The sequence below is a fragment of the Microtus pennsylvanicus genome, chromosome 8 (assembly GCF_037038515.1).
Source record: "Microtus pennsylvanicus isolate mMicPen1 chromosome 8, mMicPen1.hap1, whole genome shotgun sequence".
Taxonomy (NCBI): Eukaryota; Metazoa; Chordata; class Mammalia; order Rodentia; family Cricetidae; genus Microtus; species Microtus pennsylvanicus.
Genome location: NC_134586.1, coordinates 73,927,937 through 73,943,676, shown reverse-complemented (window position 1 = coordinate 73,943,676; position 15,740 = coordinate 73,927,937). Strand labels below are relative to the sequence as shown.

The following is a 15,740-nucleotide window of genomic DNA, read 5'->3' as shown; positions in this document are numbered from 1 at the left end:
GCTTATGGACTGTAGTGCACACTGCTGTATTCATGTGCCCTGTAAGTCATTTTTTACATTGTCCCAACCAACTTTGACTGTTTTTCTTTTGACACAGAACCAGATCCTTTTAATGAGAAATCATTATCTTTCAATTTAAAGCCAGAAGTACCTTAACAAACTTCATACTAGACACAAGCCTAGTTGTGCAGATAGATAATCCAGGTATTTGAGGAGGCTGAGGTAAGGGTACTGCAGATTCCTGGGCTACAGGGTGAGTTTAAAGGCAGCTTAAATAACTTAGAGCTGTCTCGAAGTAAAAGGCTAAAATTTGATCGTAGGCACAGCTTAGTGGTACAGCACTTGTCTAGTGTGCTTGAGAGCCTGGGATCTAGCTCCAGAGTGGCCAAGGGAAGCAGAGAGAGGCAGTCACTGAGGCTGAGAGCTGCGGCTTCTCTCGTCACTGGTTCACTGGTGTTTGTGATCATGATGAGGACATCATTTAAACTTCAGCAGTCACAGTTCTTGGTTTAATTTGCACAAGTTAAATGTAAATTTAATGCAATGTTCCTGTGAAATTTTCTAAGAAGCCTGCTGTGGTCCACCCCTTTAGCACAGCTCTCAGGAGAAAGCAGAAAGGTAACAGGATCTGCAAAGACTCTGTTCCAGAATTCCCCTGAAAAAAGCATTCCTTCTAGAAGAATGGGAAAGTTGGAAGAGGTTTGCCACTGGAACTCAGAATGGGATGGAGAAATAGTCTGTACATGAGTTCAGTTGACAATAATAAATTGTGTCCTCAAGGAAAATGTTTAGTTGATTTGTTATGATGAGACAGCGACAAATCCCTTCTAAATAGAACAACAGCTTTTAATGCCAGTGATTCTTTTGTTCTTTTAAAATATTACAACCCGCCTTAATGTATGTTGTCTCTGTCTTTCTGTAAATATAGGAAATAAACATTTTGCTTTCCAGTAATCTCTTTTCTTGCTATTTAATGATCGCTAACCAAAGTGTGCACCTTCTTTTTTCAAACTATTCTTCTGTTTCTTTGTAGGTATTTCTGACCTAGGTGAGTAATTATGCTTATTTTATTTTGATGGCATTTGAGTGTTTGGCAATTCCCCATTGTACATCTTTGGTATCCATAGATGATTAGGAACAACTGTGTTGAATGATCGTAAGGCTGTAAACGTGAGATATGTTTATGTATACTCACAAAATGGTCTTTGTTTTTTAAAGAAACAAAGCCAAGAGACTCCTTAGTTTTAGCAGAAGCAGTTCTTCTTTTTAAATTTTCTTAAAAATTATTTTATGTGCGTGATGAGTGTTTTATCTATAGGTATGTATGTCTATACCGCAGGCATGCCTGGTACCTATGGAGGCCAGAGGAGGGCCTCAACTTGCCCTGGAATTGGAGTTATAGATGGTTATGAACCTCCGTGTGGGAATCAAGCCTAGTTCCTATAAAAGAGCAGCTAGTGTTGTTAACCTCAGAGCCTTCTCTTCAGCCCTGCAGACTACTTGTTTACGTGTGTTTGTGTGTGTGTGTGTGTGTGTTTAGAAGAGAACTTGTAGGAGTTGGTTTCCTTCTGAATATTTGTTAGGGCTAACATAGCACTGCATAAAATGACATGTAGTAATGATTGTGTCTACAAGCTTTGTTTTTAGAAGTGAAATTAGAGCAAATTAGAAATCCAGTATACGATGAGTTCAGATTACAAAAACTGATTTGGGTTCTCAGAAAAGAGCTGTGTGTGCAGCCTCAGGACCCATCTATTTATTATTTTTCTAGGAATTGACAAAACTTGAGTTGCTCTACAGTAGCTCTTAATCTCTAGTTTGACTGGAGGACTTAAATTTTGTATTAGCTACTTTTTTGCTTTATAATTTCTGTGACATCATTAATATTTTTGATGTTATCTGTTTAGCTGACAAGCTCTCTACTGATGACCTGAACTCGTTGATTGCTCATGCCCATCGTCGTATTGATCAGCTCAACAGAGAGCTAGCACAGCAGAAAGCCACAGAGAAACAGCACATCGAGCTAGCCCTGGAGAGGCAAAAGCTAGAAGAAAAGCGGGCCTTTGACTCAGCAGTGGCAAAAGCCCTGGAGCGTCACAGAGGTGAAATACAGGCCGAGCAGGACAGAAAGGTAGTGGAGACGAGAACAACCTGACATTTAAAGTTACTGACTTGTTCCATCACCAGCTGCTAGTAGTAGATGTAATTCATGCCAAACCATCAGCAGAGTGGTGTTTAGGCCTTTGTTTCCCCGGAATCAGAACTAAGATAGGCTTGATGTAGCTGACTTGCTTTCTGCTGAGCAGATGCAGAGGGTGAGGAGTCAGGTGTGGTGTGCAGGCTGCTCCCACTGTGTCCTCCTGTGCAGCCTTGTCCTCCACACCAGCTCAAAGTCTCTCCTGAGCTCTGGCTCTGTTCTTGCCTGTGGTGTTGGTGGGTGTGATTTTGGAGGGGAAGAAACAGCTCCAGTTGCCATCTCTTCATCACACCTGGCATTCAGAGACTCACTTAGATACTACTGTCCCCGCATCCTCGCCCACACATTGAGTCTGCATCTGTAGTCAGTTCCAAACTTACCTGGTTTTCTACCTTAGTCCATGTTGTCGTTCTCATAGGTTTCTCAGGATCTCACTGTGTAGCCCACTGCCTTAGAAGTCACAACAGTCCCCTCTACTTCTGTTTGTTTGTTTTTAAATAGGATGTTATGTAACCATGGCTAATAGGAACTCATGGCTATATGCTTGCCATATCTGGTTTACTGTAAGAGCCCAAAAGTTCAGATTCTTAAAAAAAGACTCTTAATTACAAACTTGCCTTCTGTAAGCCCATTCGTTTTCCTAGATCTTGTTTGGATTTTTGTTTTTTGTTTTTTCTCGGCACTGTCTTTTTCACTGGGACCTTTGTGCTGTGTGCTCGCATCCTCTGGCTCTTTCCTTAAACCTAGTTCTCCACTTGACTGTCACTGTCTCAGCATGCCCCTCCTGTCCTTTCAGTTTCAGTCAGCACCTGTGGGTCAGTTTCTGCCATCTTGCTGTTTCCAGTGAAAGTGGACAGAGGAGGTTGAGTGGGAGTTGAGGCCTCACAGCAGGCCTCCTGCTCACCTGCACTCTTGTAAACAAGAATCCCAATCCCAAGTGTGTGTCTGTGTCTGCATTGTCATGAGTCCAACCAGACTCGTCCTGTGAGGCACAGCGTGCATCCTAAGTGCTTACCCACGGCCTGGCTGGATTCATGACTCACTGTGCTAATTCTGAGAAAAGATGAGTTTCATGTTCAAGGCAGTTTGTATTGTGTTTTGTAGAACACATGGCTAACTGCTCAGTAAAGCAGGATGGAGCTTTTTCCAACTTGTTTTCATTTGGCACATTGAGCCTAAATTCACGTGAAAGTAAGCTATTGGCAGTTTTTTTTATTTAGAAGTAACTACTGGGTACAAATTTTTTAAATGATTTTTCAAAGTTGCCATTGTCACCATGGAGAAAGTGGAAATATGAACGTAGACAGTTATGATTAAACTATGTTTGAATCCAGCTTTGAACTGGGTTTCTTTCCTCTTAAGTTCTGGAATGAGTTCCTTCCTGTGAAATTTGTAGTTCAGCAAATAATGGTGTTTGTTTCTGTGTCAGGGGCCACATGGCAATGCCCAGGGTTTGAGGCCAGAGAAACTAATGTTTGAAATTATTTTTGGTGTAGCTGTGTAACCTTGTGTTCAGCTTTGTAGCTCATGTTATTATGCCTGGCACATTAAAGGGGTTCCCATCAACAGCTGTAGTCCATTATTTTACTGTCTTTCCCTTTTCCTAAATGTACATATGGAAAGTTGAGAACTAATCTATGTTTGGTTTCACAGGTGGAGGAAGTCAGAGATGCCATGGAGAATGAAATGAGGACTCAGCTTCGACGACAGGCCGCTGCCCACACTGATCATCTACGAGATGTCCTCAAGGTGCAAGAACAGGAACTGAAGTATGAATATGAGCAGGTGAGGACCTGTGGTGAGGCTTCAGCTCTCTCCTCCCTATCTCCATCTCCATCTTCACTTGAGTCTTTATGAGCTCTCCTTTCCGTGCATTTGTGGGTTGTAGCTGGGCATGGAGCCCAGAGCCTCACATGCTAAGCATGTTCTGTACAGCAGCACCATAGCCTTTGTCTTTCTCCTTTAAGTGTACTCTTTAAGAGGATAAGAATAAGATTAAGCCAAGCAGTGGTGGCGCACACCTTTAATCCCAGCACTCGGGAGGCAGAGGCAGGAGGATCTCTGTGAGTTTGTGGCCAAGTCAGTCTACAAAGTGAGTTTCAGGACAACCAGGGCCACAAAAAGAGAAACCCTGTCTTGAGAAAACTAAAAGAAAAAAAGAAAGAAAAGAATAGTAATAATAGATTGCTAGTGTTACCTAGCTTTAGTGGAATATGCTTTTTTTGTTAATCTAAAGAACCAATTCTTGCTGGACAGTGGTGGCGCACGCCTTTAATCCCAGCACTTGGGAGGCAGAAGCAGGCGGATCTCTGTGAGTTCGAGGCTAGCCTGGTCTACAAGAGCTAGTTCCAGGACAGGCTCCAAAGCTACAAAGAAACCCTGTCTTGAAAACCCATACGCACACACACACACAAAAAAAAGAACCAATTCTTACATCAGGTATGTTGTTTGTGATCAGATATTGATCCGATATGTTTGGGTGGCAATATAAAAACTTTTTCTTTTCTTTTCTTTTTTTTTTTTTTTTGAGACAGGGTTGCTTTGCAGCCTGTTCTGGAATTTGCTCTGTAGACCAGGCTTGCCTCAAACTCACAGAGATCTGCCTGTCTCTACCTCCTGAGTCCTGGGATTAAAGGTGTATACCACATCTGGTTATGTTTTGGGATTTTCAAAGCTCCTTTTGTACTCAGAGTTTGTGGTTTCTGAAAGACTAGTATCTGGCTGAGAGGCAAGCACAGTAGCAGCGTTAGTTCTCTGTACACTGTCTGTGTTTTATTTCAGGGCCTGTCTGAGAAACTGTCTGAACAAGAGTTAGAATTTCGTCGACGCAGTCAAGAACAAGTTGACAACTTTACTCTGGACATAAACACTGCCTATGCCAGATTGAGGGGAATAGAGCAGGCTGTTCAGAGTGAGTTTCTTTGCTGTTTCAGTGTTACCCTGCACAGTTTCTCAGGATAATGCCTTGTTAATAGACTAACAGGGGCACGCATCTACTCCACTATATGATGCTCATTTCTTGGCAAGTCCCAGATTTGACAAATTTAAATAGAGTTCTGCGAAGAAATTGGAATAAAAGAAAACCCAAAAATTAAATTAACATATGACACAGATACCATTTTCAAGGTTCCTTTCCCTCATATATTGCAGGGTTATTGGGGAGGGTGGTTACTGCTGTATGGTGGCTATGCCACATTGAAAGTCATGCATCTTCACAAGCACATTAATAGATAGGCTTTTTGCAGTGTCCTCGAATCCTTCTGTCACATGACAGTAAAAGTAAACACAATACATAAGGAACATCAATATCTAGTTTAGTTAAAATACTTAAAAAAGCAATTTTACGTATGTGTATATGTTGCCTTGCATGTACAGCACATGCAAGCAGGCCCAAAGAGGCCGGAAAAGGGTGTTGGATCCTCTGGGACTAGAGTCACGGACAGAGTTGCAAATCCTCTTGTGGATGCTAGGATCCGAGCCTGGGTCATTTGGAAGAGCAGCTAGTGCTCTCAGTCACTGAGTCATCCTCTAATTCCTAGTTCATTAAGTCTGTTTTGAAATCTTTATGTGTTTTGTTTTGCTTTTTTCCTAGGAAAAACTAGGCCTTGAAATTCTTGGCCTAGGGCTAGGCATTGGTGCCTTTAAGGGAGGCAGAGGCAGGTAGATCTCTGAGTTTGAGGCCATCCTGCCTCTAATCCCACAATTTGAGAGGGAGGCAGAGGCCATCCTAGTCCACAGGGTTCTAGGACAGCCAGGGTTACACAGAGAAACCCTGTCATTTGACTGCCCCGCCACCAAATTACCAAATATAAAAATGTCTGAATTAGAAATATCCAGATATAGTGCCATATCCCAACACTCAGGAGGCAGAGACAGACAGATCTTTGAGTTCAAGGACAGCCTAGTCTACATAGAGTTCAAAAGTAGCCAGGGATATATACTCTTGCCAAAGAAAAAAGAAATCTTGCAAATACGAATGACCTTACCATCCTCCTCAGAAAAGAGCCATTGTCCTGGATCTCATAGGAAGAAGGGAACTTGTGCTGTGCACTAAAACCCTCCCAGTATTTTCAGTGTTAGTAGAATCAGATCCTCGTCAAACTGTGTCATCTCCTGTTACTTTGTAAAAAGTCTGGCTTTGGCCTTGTTAACTTGTTGGCTGTAGATTATTCAAGGTGTATCTGGGGTGTGTGTGGAGAAGACAGAGAAATGTCTTTATTTATTTAATTTTTGTAGGTCATGCAGTTGCTGAAGAAGAAGCCAGAAAAGCCCACCAGCTCTGGCTTTCAGTGGAGGCATTAAAGTACAGCATGAAGACTTCATCTGCAGAAACACCTACCGTCCCGCTGGGGAGTGCTGTTGAGGCCATCAGAGTCAGCTGTTCTGATAATGAATTTACCCAGGCTTTAACTGCAGCCATTCCTCCAGAATCCCTGACCAGGGGGGTATACAGTGAAGAGACCCTAAGAGCCCGTTTCTATGCTGTTCAAAAACAAGCCCGAAGGGTAGCGATGATTGACGAAACCAGAAATAGCCTGTACCAATACTTCCTTTCCTACTTGCAGTCCCTGCTCCTGTTCCCGCCTAAGCAGCTGAAGCCACCGGCAGAGCTCGACCCTGAGGATATAAACACATTTAAATTGCTCTCTTATGCCTCTTATTGTATTGAGCATGGTGACCTGGAGCTGGCAGCAAAGTTTGTCAATCAGCTAAAAGGGGAGTCCAGAAGAGTGGCACAGGACTGGCTGAAGGAGGCCCGAATGACCCTAGAAACTAAGCAGATAGTGGAGATCCTGACTACATACGCCAGCGCCGTAGGAATAGGAACCACTCAAGTGCAGCAAGAGTAAGGCCTAGGAAGAGTTGTGTAAAGTCATATTTCATATCAAAGAAAATCAGCATTGGTATCTGCAGGGTTTGCAACAAGGGTCCCAGAATTGTCTAGAAGTGAGCAGGTTCCAAGTCCTGTGCAAGATGTTAACACCTGTTGCATTTACCGTCCTTACACTGCTATCATGCCAATGAACTCCAGGAGGCTTTATTTGCAACTTGTGTAACACTTCCTGTTTTTCAGGTTTTACTGATCAGGCTTGTGAGCCACTCAAAATAATGTTTGTGATCCCTACTATTGATTCTGCCCTTGGAGCAAACTGAATAAAGCAACACAATGAAAACTGAGTACTCTATCCCTTTTCAAATTGCCATTTCCAGTTTGTTGTGTGAGCAGAAAGCTTCCACGAGAAGCAGCCAGTGGTAGGGACTTGTGGTCACAGTTTCAGAGCTCGGAGCTGGGTAACCTGAAATCCAAGGGCTGCTGCTTTGGCTTTGAATGTTTGGGTGAATGGATCTCCTGATGGTCAAAGTCAGGCAGGAGTGATGCAGAAGCCAAGTGCCAGTGTGTGTATAGTTGGGGACCTCGCACTCAGTGATTCAAAGGCACAAGAATTAGTCGATAGTTCCCCAGAGGAAAAGCTGCATTACTGGGATCCAGCACACACACATCTGTACTCTATCAGAGTTCTTGAGCTCACTATTCCTGCTGTGGTGTTGCTTCCCAGTACCTGGACTGAGGATCTTCAGTAGATTAGTAGTAGTAGAGGTTATGAACCTGGAATCAGAATTTAGCCAGACTGCCAATGAAGTCTGAGTTTGGCACAGTTGCCATAGTGAAGAAACATTAAATATTTACTTTTGCCTTAATTCTTCATACTCTGAAAACTACCATCTCTACAAAAATCCTGCCAGTTTTTAACTTTTTGTTGGGGTATTAGAAAACATACCAACAAAACATCAGAGCAGTTTTCTGTATTGCCTTTCTATAGTTGCACACCTATAGCCTCTCAAAATGGGTATATTGAGGTCTTTGCATAGCACTGACCTTGCTTGCCCTTTGGCTTGGTAACACTGGGTCTGATTGGAGCACCTGCATGTGGATTGCCCTGTTTCTGAAGGTAGATGCACTGTGGGCGACTACCTGGACTGTTCACTTCCCTACTCCCATCTCTAATAGGATTACATCTCAAAAGTACGTTAGTTTGTAAAATGTGTCATGTAAACCGAGCATTTCTGTTCTTATCACAAGAATATACTAGATCGTAAGGAAATCTAGTTTCTCTTCAAACCCTGAAAGGCTTTCTTCACACGTGACTAGGTCATTATGGTTCATGCCTACATTCAAGTCAGGCCATTCAGGGCCACACAGACTCAGAAAATCAGGTGGGTGTCAAATGATGTGATTCTTTGAGCTCACCAGAAGCAACACAATGCTTCCTTTTAGTTCTGTGTCAAAGTAATGAAGGCTTCAGATGGTTTTTTTTGTGTGCAGGTGTCCTCCACTTGGTTTTTCAGACATGGCCTCTACTGGCTTGAAACTCATTAGTAAGCTAAGCTGGATGGCCAATGTTTGAAGCATGCACATTCATGACTTTTTTTGGTGCTTGTAGGCTCTGGGGATGAGCTCTAGGTTCTTGAGGCCTGCCTGTAGCAAACACTTCACAGACTGAGCTATCTTCCCAGCCCCTGGCTTTCAAATTTTAGGACAGTGGCTATGACCAACTGCTACCTACCTCTATTATATTTAAAAAGGAAGGGAATTTCTGCTTAGCCTGTCCTTACTTGTGCCTAGCCCGGGCTAACTGCTAAAGTGAAATGGAGAGCTTTGCATTCTCGCTCCATTTCAGGGAAATGGAAGCTACCGGGCTTGTGCAACAAAGTCTGGGGTGCCCAGCAGTCAGGTGGGGCATGCCTGCTTCATGCAGCATCCCATTTAAACTGCATGTGAACAAATACCACGGCCACTTGGGACTTGACACAAAGCCAAGGCATCTGGGTCCAGTGTTTCCGTCACCATACCTCATCCTGATTGCTGTAAGAGTGTTCAAACTGAGTGTGCTGGATACCTGGGATCCCAGCAAGATGGAGGTGGCAGCAGGAAAATTAGAAATCCTCAAGGCCAGACCTGGTCTTTTTTTTTTTTTTTTTTTAAAAAAAGGCCAGTGGCTGAAAACTAATGAGCTATGTTCATGCAGTAGAATCTTAAGCAGTCTTTAAACACAGAACATTGGGTTAACGTTCATCCTCTGTTCTTTCAACAGGTTCTGGATAAAAGCAGTCTGCAAATCCCAAATGAGTAATCCCACCAGTTTCAAAGTAACTTGCTTGAACTCAGTACAGAAGAACAGGCCATCTCCATTAACACAAAAAGCAAATAAAAAGGCTTGATTGGTAGGAAGCTTACATTTATCGGGTTCAGTGGTCTAGGCTTCTTTCACTCTCAGGCATGTAAGAGGCAGGGAGGTGATATGGTTTCTCTAAACTTGATAGTTTTATGAGTTTTGGATGGTTATAAAGCACTATCTAGTAAAGGGGCCTAATGGTACACAAGGTTGAGGCTGCCCTTAAGAATAAGTGACCTTGCTGGGCGGTGGTGGTGCACACACACCTTTAATCCCAGAAGGTTCGAGACCAGCCTGGTCTACAGAGCTAGTTCCAGGACAGGCTCTAAAGCTATAGAGAGAAACCCTGTCTTGAGCCCCCCCCCTCCAAGTGACCTCTTATAGAAGAGCACATACAAAGTGTTTCCTCTGAACCCGATGCTATGTCTCTTACAGCAGCTATGGTCATCAGAAAAGTTGGTTTTCCCAAACAAAGGTTTTAAGACCAGTGGGTCTTGGTCGATGAGGAGGCACTTAACCATTAAAGTCCATATTAAGGGACTAGAGAGGACAAATTCCCAATAGGTCCCACCAAGTGTCCTCTGGGCACCTGCACGTTTGCATACAGGTAAATCAATCTTTATCCTAAGGTCCTACCTCGCTGCTCCATGAGAATCCTTTCTCCCTAGTTTCTCCAGTTCCTGCTACAAGTCACTCAGATACATCCTGTCCTCACAGGCTTAGCACCACTCGGGAACTCAACATGTCTCATGCACACACATATCATACCAACTAGCTCCATTTCTAGAGTCTCAGAAAGTCTGCTGCTCTTCTTATGGTGGCTTATGTGTCAGGGCTGGCACCTGTTTTAAGCAGCACCCACTCTTGATGTTCCAACGCTTCTCAAGCCAGCTGGTAGTTTGTGCCTCTAATCCCAGGATTCAGGAAGGCTAAGCATGTGGCCTATGAGTTCAAGACCAACCCAGGGTGCATAAGGAAAAAAGAAAAACCTACCCCTTGATTCTGGTGCTAATTGGATATAAATTGTAACTCCAAATTTCTATCCCATACCATCTGTTTTAAAACTGCGAAACTGAATTACAGGCAAGTCTTTCCCATAAACATATGAAAGCCAGGCATGGTGTCACACAGCTACAATTTTGGCACTCAAGATGGCTTGCCCATCAAAGTCAGCACGGTGTACATAGTGAGAAAATGGGATCCATAGCATCAAAAATCCATTTAATTAAGAGTCATTTAGGAATGTGGTACTAGAGTAATGTGGGCATGTAGGCATGGCAAACAGATCACTCAGGGAGTCAAACACTCAGAAATGGCCAGAAGTAGAGTTATATAAGAATTTGTGCAATCTCATTACCAAGGAATGGGAACCAGTGAAATAAAAAGCAAGCATAGGACTGAGACAGATGAAATTCAAGGCACGGCTGGGTCAGAAAGTAAAAACTGGAGTGGTGCTCAACTTTGGCACAGAAGATGTAACCTTTTATTAGTAATGGGAGATGAAGCTGGGCAGTGTGGGGCACACCTTTAATTCCAGTACTCGGGAGGCAGAGGCAGGCAAATCTCTAAATTCAAGGCCAGCTTGGTCTACAGAGGACAGGCTCCAAAGCTACACAGAGGAACCCTGTCTCAAAAACAAAAAAGCAACAACAAAAATACTATCATTTAAAAGAAACACGATTAATATAAAGTTGATCAAGGTGATCGGTAGCAATACAGTGTCATGACATTTCACATCCTTTTGTTATCACTAGCCCCTTATAAAGTGCCCATATGGCCCAAAATGTCTTGTGGGGGGAGGGAGGAGAAAAAAAATGTACTTAAGCAAGAGCTATACCACTCATACAACTCAAAACATTCTTGGGTATAGAAGACAAGGCTGGGGCTGGAGAGGAAACTCCCTTTGTAAAGAGCTTGGCATGTGCGTATGAGGACCTCAGTTCAGATCCCCAAGTGTTTATGTAGAAAAGCCAGGTGGATCTCCAGGGCTGGCCAACTGGTCTAATAACCAGCAATCTCCAGGCTCAGGGAGAGGTCCTGCCTCAAGAAATAAACCTAGAGAAACAACTGGAGAAAAAAACCACTGACCCCTGGCCTCCGTATGACCATGCACACACATAAAAAAAGACTATATTCAGTTTTTTTTTTAAATTTATTTATTTATTATGTATACAATATTCTGTCTGCATGTATGCCTGCAGGCCAGAAGAGGGCATCAGATCTCATTACAGATGGCTGTGGGCCACCATGTGGTTGCCGGGAATTGAACTCAGGACCTTTGGAAGAGCAGACAATGCTCTTAACCACTGAGCCATTTCTCCAGCCCCTTCAGTTTTTAAATAAAAGCACACACTGAATCACTGTTTATTTAATCATTTTGCCAGTTGTGTAACCTAAAACCAGTTACTTGCTTCTGATTTAATTGGTTCTAAGACAGTTATTCACATTAAGTACTCCCCAAACTGGGATATGATCAGTACAACAGCAATTATGTACCTGCATGAGAACCAGTTTAAACTGGTATTTCTAGGCCAAAGGGCCAGCACATCACAGAGCAGGTGGGCAGCAAAGGCCAGTGAGCTCTAACATGATGATTAATGGGAGTAAGTCTGCAGACACTGCATTGCACAGACCTCATAGTGCTGGTTACTGTTCAGGCAAAAGCTGCCCATATCTGCATCTCAGGTGCTGGAGAAGAATCCTAGGCCTTGTGTCTGGCTAGTGCTGCACCACTGAGTTTACATCTTCAGCCCTGTGTCTGCTTAGCTACTACTTCCAACGTTCCAGCAGCTATGGTGAGCCACCTCACTTTCTTTTGTCTTCACCGATGTCACTGTCACTGTCACTGCTGCTGTCTCCATCGCTACTGTTGTTTGACGCAGTGAGGTTACCCAGGGCTTCTCTGTAAGGAAAAGAAATGGTATTTGGTATCCCTGACATATACAGTCCCAGCAGTTTTAAGAACCAAGGAAAGCTTCCAACAGTTCATATGACAGAAGAAACAACTATTACACCACCACCCCTGGCTTTGTAAGGGAACAATATCGTACCTGAGAAAGTGAAAAGCACCCTAAGAGGAGATACACAGACTTACTTTTGTTTTTCGTCGACTGTGAAATCTGTCATTACTCTTTTGGCAAGGCTCTCACAAACAGGCAAGCTGAAGGCACTTGCCAGCTTCACCACCTCAATGGCCAAAGCAGGGCTCTCAGATGCTTTTGCAGTGTCCATAAACTCCTCCAACAATTCACTTCTGTAAAAGAAAGCAAACTGAACGTTCCCAACTCACTTTTCCCCTATCAAGACACAAGTAAAAGCAAGCAAAGTGCTCTTAACCACTGAATCACTTCTCTAGTGCCCCCAACTTAGTCCCTTAACTTTTAGTCAAATATTTACAGGAAAAGTTGAGAATATGTTTATTAGTCAAATCCTCATTAGCTTTGGAGGGAAGTTACAAAATAACCTTCTGTATATCCCTGAGATATGATCACTGAGTGGAGAAAAGGCTCCCTCAGGATGCCCTGAATGGTAGGTGACGAAATGCTTGCCTGTCTAGCCAAAGAGCCCTCCCTCAAATGCAGTGGCTTAGGTGCGTGAAGAAATTTCAAAGCCCATGCGACTAATTCAAGCCTCTACCAGGTGAGGCCTCTTAGTGTCAACTTACCTGGGAATCTTATTATGCTTTTTGAAAAGTGCCAACATTTTCCTGTCAAAGAAGAAAAAGATGACTGCCGACAGGAAAACAAGTGGAACCACAAAGCTGCTCTGTCTCTTCGCAGGCTCAGAAACTCAGCGACCTAGACTCCCTGAATTCCTGTGCTCAACTAGTTCTGGCTGCACAACCTCAACAGGCACAGCTGAGATGTGGCCAGCGATGAGGACTGCTTTTAGTGCTGTCCCCCAGGGCAGGAGGGATCCATCCAACAATGTGCAGCTGAGAAGAGGCAGTGGGGCGCGCTTAGCCTACTTCCCTCTTAAAGCCTGAGTCAGTCTGCCCTAAAACCCAGTATGAAGAACAGGCTCAGATTAAGGCAACAGTCTCATATATGTGAACGCCATCAGCCTGCCACATGCAAGACAAAGGCAAAACACATACATTCAGCTCCCATGACTCAGCTGAGGTCCGTACCCCTGCGCCAATCATCACAGCCTGCTTCATAGTGTGTCAATCTGCCTGACCATGCAAATGCTTTGTCTTTACTGACAACACAATGCCAAACAGGTCACATTTAACTGAGCTACAACCCAAAGACAAGATTCTTCTTCAGAAAAAGATGTTTTAAACAATAGACTAGCAATAGATATCCAATACATTCATGAAATACACACAGAAAACCAAAAGATATAAAATGAAACATGAATTCTCAGCTTGCCTGAACAATGCCCTCTTCTCAAATAAACCATACACACTGGCCTTACCAAAAGTTTGCTTTTTAACTGGTATTTGCAAGTGTCCACCCAAACCCCACTGTACATTCAGGTTTGTTCCTGTCACTAAGCTGAATTAGAGAACACTCATCTATCAACCTGAGTCCATGTTTTGGCTTTAAGAATAAATGTTGGCATTTACGCTCACCATGCTTCCTGGGTTCTGCCACCTCTTAAAAAAAGGACAGCTATACACTGTAGAGAGTTGGCTGGCCAATCAAGAGCAGTCTGCCGGGCATCTTGGCTTTCATATGTGGATTTGATATCAGCAGCACAGTCAGCAAATGCCACCTGAAGCTAGAGGCTCTAAGAGTCAGTGCCTAGTTGGTCTGACAAGAATTTTAAAACCAAGAAACTATCACATGAACGACTAACAAGAAATACAGTAAAAAGAAGCCTGGTCCTGCTTTGCAATAATACAGTTAACTACATGTTTGAAATATATCATGAATTTCCTTTAAAAGGTTTTGTATTAATTTATTGATTGGCTGTGTATAGATGTACACAAAAGGGTGCCAGAGCCCATGTGAAGAGGTCAGAGGACAACTTGTGAGGGTTGATTCTCTCCTTCTTCCATGTAGGTCCCAGGGAAAGAACTTTGATCATCAGACTTGGTAGAAAGCTCCTTTATCCACTGAGCCACCTCACATCTTTTCAGGTAGCAATTACAGAGAAAAACACAAACAACTCACTCTAATAATAAAAAAGTCATTTTTATTTTATGTGTACGGCTGTTTTGACTGCATGTGTCCCAGACAGTTGTGAGCCTCCACCTGGGTTCTGGGAGTCGAACCAGGGCACTCTGAAAGAAGAGCACATTGCCCTTCATCACTGAGCTACCTCTCCAACCCTTCTGTTTTAATTATGTGTATGTGGGGGGGAGGGGAGGAGGCAATGCACTTGAGTGCAGTTATTTGTGAGCTGCCTGATGTGGGTACTGGGAACTGAGCCCTGGTCCTCTAGGGCTTTTCCACTGAGTCAGCTCTCTAGCCCCTGGAATACTTATTATAAGATAATCTGGCATTCACTGTCATAACTATATTCCTGCTGCCTGCTTTAGACTTGAGGAATGAGGCTAACACTAAGATTGGTATTTTGCTACTGGTAATGCATATTTAACCTAAATCTAGGTTTGCACATCTGAACCCAACAAAAGATGGGTAAATTCAGGGAAACAACCATTGAAAGAACATAATTTTAGCAAATACACAGGTCAGTATACATCTAATGATGGAACTTGAGCCTCAAGACAGTCTTACCTCTGGTGGGTGTTTATCCCTGGCCATGAGCATCAAGATTTCTTGTCTTAAGGCATCTCGGAAAGTATGGCCATACTCTTTACTATCTTAAAGCAAAAATAAATAAGTAAATAAATAAATAACACTGATCATTAAAACGTAAAACATCTGGCGAACCTTTGTCCACTACTGACTTTTAACTTCTGGTTTTTCAGTCCTAAAAACACAAACAGAAGTTAAGATGATATTGCAAAAATTGACACTAACCTTTCCAAATCTGAGGAACCACTTCTAGCCTATTGGCCACATCCAATGCTTGGAGAAGCCCTATCAAAGTTTGGGAGTGGGGAAAGAAGACCTGAGAGAGAAGTACAAACATGACTTAAAGTATCCATCAGGAAAGATACTCAGCCCTCTATAAACACAAAAGACAAGTAATCCTCTTACTGAAGGTATTAGGTCCTTATACCACTTCAAGGTGACATCAATCTGTTCCATTGAACAAATCAAACTGAAAAACTTCGAACTGTGGAGAGAAAAGGCATGTTTAGATTAAAGCCTGTGTGCTTAACAATGAGGTAAAAATTGAGTCAAATCTCAGTATAGTTATTCATGTACTGAACACAGACTTTTAATGTTTCTAATTTCAGGTTACTGAGATGGTCAAGGGGGTAAAGGTATTTTGTTTGCCACATAAACCTG

General features: G+C 43.0%; 2 protein-coding genes and 1 non-coding gene across 14 annotated transcripts in view; 1 reads left to right on the top strand and 2 right to left on the bottom strand.

Moving 5' to 3' along the window:
* The window catches only part of Immt (inner membrane mitochondrial protein), a 41,126-nt gene extending 33,751 nt beyond the window's left edge, over positions 1–7,375 (top strand). For 7 of the 12 annotated variants that reach the window (XM_075983849.1, XM_075983855.1, XM_075983843.1 and 4 more), the window contains 5 exons: positions 1,034–1,048; positions 1,908–2,131; positions 3,851–3,982; positions 4,979–5,108; positions 6,434–7,375. In XM_075983849.1, the coding sequence (XP_075839964.1) occupies positions 1,034–1,048; positions 1,908–2,131; positions 3,851–3,982; positions 4,979–5,108; positions 6,434–7,047 (1,115 nt within the window). In that variant the 3' untranslated portion in view covers positions 7,048–7,375. The remainder of the gene's footprint in view (positions 1–1,033; positions 1,049–1,907; positions 2,132–3,850; positions 3,983–4,978; positions 5,109–6,433) is intronic. The other 5 variants (XM_075983852.1, XM_075983846.1, XM_075983854.1 and 2 more) reach the window with 1 other exon arrangement.
* Positions 7,376–11,706: 4,331 nt separating this feature from the next.
* Positions 11,707–15,740, bottom strand: part of Ptcd3 (pentatricopeptide repeat domain 3) — a 33,543-nt gene continuing 29,509 nt past the window's right edge. Inside the window, exons 18-24 of the mRNA XM_075983841.1 lie at positions 15,486–15,564; positions 15,306–15,396; positions 15,060–15,145; positions 13,949–14,097; positions 13,037–13,078; positions 12,467–12,625; positions 11,707–12,274 (exon numbers count right to left, since the gene is read on the bottom strand). Of these exons, the coding sequence (XP_075839956.1) occupies positions 12,178–12,274; positions 12,467–12,625; positions 13,037–13,078; positions 13,949–14,097; positions 15,060–15,145; positions 15,306–15,396; positions 15,486–15,564 (703 nt within the window). The 3' untranslated portion in view covers positions 11,707–12,177. The remainder of the gene's footprint in view (positions 12,275–12,466; positions 12,626–13,036; positions 13,079–13,948; positions 14,098–15,059; positions 15,146–15,305; positions 15,397–15,485; positions 15,565–15,740) is intronic.
* LOC142856620 (small nucleolar RNA SNORD94) lies at positions 13,389–13,525 on the bottom strand. Its single transcript, XR_012911668.1, has one exon. It is a non-coding gene; the product is annotated as a small nucleolar RNA SNORD94 (small nucleolar RNA).